Genomic DNA, 5486 nt, shown 5'->3' on the forward strand with positions numbered 1-5486 from the left:
AAAATCGATGAAGAGAATCGATCATCGCGTATTCGCCCTTATGAATGCTCACTGTCGAATTATTTATCACCAATTACCCGTTTTATAACAAAGCTGTAAGAGAGCCACCCTGACTCCCATAAAAAAACAGTCGTTTGATTTGCTGAGAGAGAAAGAGCGAACTGTCAAATTATGTTTTGGATTGTGTTGTATATTCTGATGAGTAATCATCGCACAAAGTCTTATCGTGATAACACACTCTTTGTTGAAACGTGAAAAATTCAAGAAAATGGTAACAAGTTAACTTTATTTGTACACAATACTGTCTTCATATAATCCTTCCTTGCAGCATGGTCGCCTGAAAGTTCGCACCAGTGCCGAGGAAGCTGCCCGGAAGCAGAAGGAACGCGAGCAAAAGGCAAAGGCCTTCCGCGCTGGAATGGGCCGAATTCTGTTGAAGAAAGTGACCGACGAACTGGATGACGAAATGATGCAGCTAACCGGGAAGATCCTGTCCGCGAATCCGGACATAGCTACGCTGTGGAACCTTCGGAGACGCTGTATTTTGAAGTTTGCCGAATCCGATGGGTGAGTGAATTGTGTTCGTGTAAAGTCCCAAGTACCCAACGCATGTTCTTCTTTAAGGGAGAACCAAAAATTGTTTGAAGACGATTTAAGATTTACGGAAATGTGCCTACAGGTGAATCCAAAATCGTACTGCGCTTGGCACCATCGCTGCTGGTGCTTGGAAAACTGTCCTTCCCCCGATTGGCAGAAGGAAGTCGACTTGTGCATCAAATATCTGAAATTCGATGAAAGAAATTGTGAGTAGCACTCGCTGTAGACCGTTCTTTTCGCCTTTAAGTGTTGGTTTTGTTTTAGTTCACTGCTGGGATTACAGGCGCTACGTGACGGAAAAGGCGAATGTCCCTCTGAGCAAGGAGCTGGAATTTTGCACGGAGAAAATACAGAACAACTTCTCCAACTATTCCTCCTGGCACTACCGAAGCAAGCTACTTCCAATTCTCTATCCGAGCAAAGAAGACCCTTCACGACCAATCAACGAGGAGCGTTTGCTTGAAGAGCTGGAACTAGTTCTGACGGCAGCATTTACCGATCCTAACGATAGCAGTGCATGGTTCTATCAACGTTGGCTTCTGGGCTATTCCCGTCCGGAGTTGGACATTGCTGCTTTTAGAGTAGATGTAAGTCGAAAGCTAGCAACTGTTGCATTTACTCGACCTGTGAATTTGAAACACGAAAAAACTAAGCTCAGCTTCAGCTTTAGCAATCAATTAGGAGAAGACAACTGGCAATCTGCTTCGCCCGACGATAGCTACAGCATTACGTGGTTTCTCAAGGACTTCGAGCTGGAATTGGCGGATCAGCCAACTTATTCTGTAACATTCACCGATGAAGATGGCAAATCCTACTCGCTGGAAGCTCAAAAACTATCCCATCAATGTTTAATAGCCATCCGGAAGCCTAAGTGCGGATACGAATTCGGCACTGCAGTTCTTGACGTATTGAAAGCTCAACTTGCCAACTGCGAGCAGTTATTGGAATACGAACCGGACAGCAAGTGGACACTTCTCACGGCATCCCTGTTAATGAAGGCCGTCGATCGCACTGGGAACCACGCTAGGATCTTGCAGCATTTGGAAAAGCTACAAATCGTAGACCCGATGCGGATGGGCTACTACCAGGACATGATGAACAAGTGGAGCGTTGAGTTGAGATTGGAACGGTGGCTTGATGGGGAAAAGCCGCTGGAAAAGTTGGATTTGAGTGAGCTGAAGTTAAATCGGTTGGCCTATGAACAGTATCTGGCAGTGGTGGACGAGATCGATCTGAGTGGCAACGAACTGTTGGAGCAAAGCTTGCAAAAGTGCTGCCATTTGGTGTTTTGTCGAAAGCTCTCGCTGGTGGGTAATCCCACTTTGCCGAAGGAGATAGAAACGACCGTCAAGCAGTTCTGTGTGAGCCTGGAGACGCTGAAACTAGTCGAGTAAAGTTTGAGATATTCGGTTTGAGTTTAGGTGGATAGTGATTAATATACAAAGGGGGACTTTTTTGCATGCTTTTAAGCCGCTTGCTTGCAATGTGACGGAAACAGGAATACACGCATATTAGCCAACATTCAACAGTTTTGCTGGAAGTGGAATCCGAAATCCATTAATCATTGAGCGAAAGGTTAGAAAACTAGTCAAGTTTAGTCCACTTTCGCGTATTACGTATACGTTTACGCAAGGTATACGTTACTACCTTGAACAATCTGGATAAACCGGGAATATCCAGGGAATTCAATTTTAGCTCGTAAAGCCTGAATATATAAGTCCGCCAAAGGATTTCAAAACGTTTTATACAACAACCAACTTTATTTTCCTCGTTATTCACTTTTACTCATTGAACGGTAATGATTCTGGAGTGGATTTAAGTTCAGTGACAAAATACATTATAAAACATGGTTTTATATAGTTGACGATGCTAATTTCAAATAACAGACTGGTCATTTTTATACGATAGATGAGGAGAAGAAAGAATAGAGTTGATAGTTCCGTTAGAGTACGGCAGTGTGAAAATTTTATTTAGAGAGTAGAAAGCGATCAAGGACAACTTTGAGGACGGTACAAATCGGGTTGATCATATCTCTTTACCAAACCCTATCGTATTATATATAAATATATATAATAAAAGTAAATGTTAAAGGAATACTTAGCAAAGAAGAGTTGCTTGAGAATTCTGAGGATCATTTTATAGAATTTACGGGACTTCTTCAAGCAAATTCTGTGTGGAGTTTAGAGGAATTTCTGAATATAATTCCTTGGCAATTTTAGGCGAATAGCTTATGAAGAGAATTCTTTGGAGAATTCCTAGGTAATACAGCGAACTCAATACATAATTTTTAGAGGGTTTCAGAGTGAATGAAATAGCTGTCTATAGAGAAATTCTAGAGTATTATGGAGGTTCTTTAATTTTGAAAAATGTATCGTTTTTTATCCATCATCTGAAAGTGCTTCGTTTTCTGAGCACAGTGATATTTTTTTTCGGACCCACACACTTTCATCTCGATTTTTAAGTTAAGATTTAAAGCAAAATAACAACTTCACTGTTTGACACTAAACTAACAAACTGACAGCACGATCCCATACAAAGTGGCACAGAGGGGCGCTAATAAGGTGATTTTTGTAAATGTAATCGTACTTATTTAAAATAGTTCCAGTGTACCAAAATTGATGACATTTTGGGTTTGGGTTCCATTTTTAATCCAGATTACGAATATGCAAAAACATCAATACCCCTAAACAATTCCATTGATAAATTTGAAATGATATAAGATTTTTTATTTTTATTTTTGTTTTCTTACACTTAGTAATAAAGCTATAAATCGACCTTAGTAACAAACTGCATTGATAAATTTTCTAAAGTTTATGATTTTTTTTATTTTTTTGATTTCATTGACTTAGTACACAGCAATAAAAAAATGTAATATCGATCAACGTAATTCAAGCTGATGTATGAAATAATGATGTTATAGCAAAAAGCAGATACAATATTACATCAATGGACGTAATTTTGTTCGCAAAATCGATGTACATTGTCCAACGTAATATTACATAACCGTCGTAATGATCTCTGTGCAGCTGTTTGGATGTAATATTCAACAAATTTTTTTCTGTGTAATAAGAGTACTACGAAAGGCCGAATCACAGAAGGCCGAATTACAAAAGGCCGAATCACAAAAGGCCGAAAAAGCTCGGGAAAGCAATAAAGTAGACCAGTTCACTTTGTTGCTTTACCGATTCTAGCTTTTGTTAATTTGTTTCAATAAATTAAATTACATTATTAAAGTTATAATAACTATTATTCTGCATCTTCGAAATAAAATATAATGGAAGCTACTATCAATGCGGTTTCCGTAATTAAAATTATAAAAAAAAACTTAAAATTTGGTTAGCTTTAGTTTTACGTTTGTTTGAGTGTTTATTTACAAGTTGGCTTCGTTTTTTTTTTATGAATGCGGACAATTCACCGAGGAGACTTATTAGTTGTAAGAGCAGAAACGCTTCAGATGCTGAATGAGAGAGAAAGTGATAGTTAGCTTTACTTTTCCAGATGTTTGAGTGTTCAATGACGATGATGGATTCGTTCAAGATAAAATTCAATATGGGAGGTATTCTCAAATCGAAAATCGTCTTTAGAAGCGATATTGCTTTTTGTCCGTTATGCTGAACGTTCTAGTTACAAGGGGTTATTCCGAGAGTCGAAGTGACTTTTGTCACTACCCAACTAACAATTTTCACAATGTAAACGCTTTATTCATTTCATTTATACAGCCTCAAGCTGTATTCCAACGTTATACGATATGAGACAACCTTTACTCAACCTCTATACAAGCAAATCTGGCGAACTTAATCAGCTACTTATGGCTGTTGGGACGGTTGGGATAAGCTCTTATTGAATATCCATTTACGCTTCTATACAGCTGTTATTCTGCTGTTTAGTTGTTTGTGAACTTGAATGGCGCTTATTCAAACCTTTTCCCGGTTATCCAATAATCACTACACAACTTTCTGTTGAAGCCGGTTTAAATATTGTTTGCGCTGTTTTTGTTGGAGGAATTTATTGAGTTTATTTTGCTGTGAGAATCAAATTAATCGAAATTAGTTACAAGCACACCACCAAATTATTTACCGTGCACCGGAACCTGGAATCGAACTCGAGACGACCGCATTAGCAAAACCTTGACACTATCAACTTCGCTACGCCAACACTTTGAATTGACGTAAACAAATATACATGACTTTCTACAATAATACAGTCAAGTAGAGGCTCCATAATAGTGCACATGAATCACTTTTCTCGACTAGTTACTTCAGCTTTGTAAAAGAGCAGAGTAAAAGCAGTAAAACTTCACACGTCTAAAAATAAACCAAGTACAAATGCTTCCAAAGTAGCGCTACCCAACTAACATTTTCAGCTTTGTAAGCCAACTTTTCCAGCGTTGTACTGTAAAGTAGCTGAAAAGAAGCTGCAGATACAGCTACAAGCAAAAGCTAACAAAATAGTTTTGGAGAGCGTTTACTCAACTTTCTCACAACCATTATTCAATTTGTCAGTCGCACTAAATAACATCAGCCAATAAACGCTAATGTCACTTCTATACACACACTAATCAACTTTCAACTTGTAGCTGCAAAACAAAGCTAACAAAGTGAATATATTACTCATTTGATGGCTTCTAAACAACCAACCACTCTTGCTGAATAACATATACATCAAAAGTGCTTTTTCAACAACTAAACAGCCTTTACTCAGCTTATAAACTGTGTTAGAGCAACTTCGGAAGCATTTTCACAGTCAACTAGGTTTATTTTTAGACGTGTGCAGTTTTACAGCTTTTACTCTGCTCTTTTATAACTAGTCGAGAAAAGTGATTCATGTGCACTATTATAAAGCCTCAGTGATTTTGTTGTAGAAGCGAATGTTGATTTGTTTACATAAGT

General features: G+C 38.3%; 1 protein-coding gene across 1 annotated transcript; it reads left to right on the top strand.

Moving 5' to 3' along the window:
• The first annotated feature begins 213 nt into the window (after positions 1–213).
• On the top strand, positions 214–2093 carry RabGGTa (Rab geranylgeranyltransferase subunit alpha). Its single transcript, XM_065224381.1, has 4 exons — positions 214–271; positions 329–567; positions 625–803; positions 862–2093. The coding sequence occupies exons 1-4, from the start codon at positions 269–271 to the stop codon at positions 1989–1991; spliced, it is 1551 nt and encodes a 516-aa protein (XP_065080453.1). The 5' UTR covers positions 214–268; the 3' UTR covers positions 1992–2093.
• The last annotated feature ends 3393 nt before the right edge of the window (positions 2094–5486 follow it).

Source organism: Ochlerotatus camptorhynchus, unplaced genomic scaffold (genome assembly GCF_037179485.1).
Source record: "Ochlerotatus camptorhynchus isolate MF236.1 unplaced genomic scaffold, CSIRO-AGI_Acam_v1.1 ptg000211l, whole genome shotgun sequence".
Lineage (NCBI taxonomy): Eukaryota > Metazoa > Arthropoda > Insecta > Diptera > Culicidae > Ochlerotatus > Ochlerotatus camptorhynchus.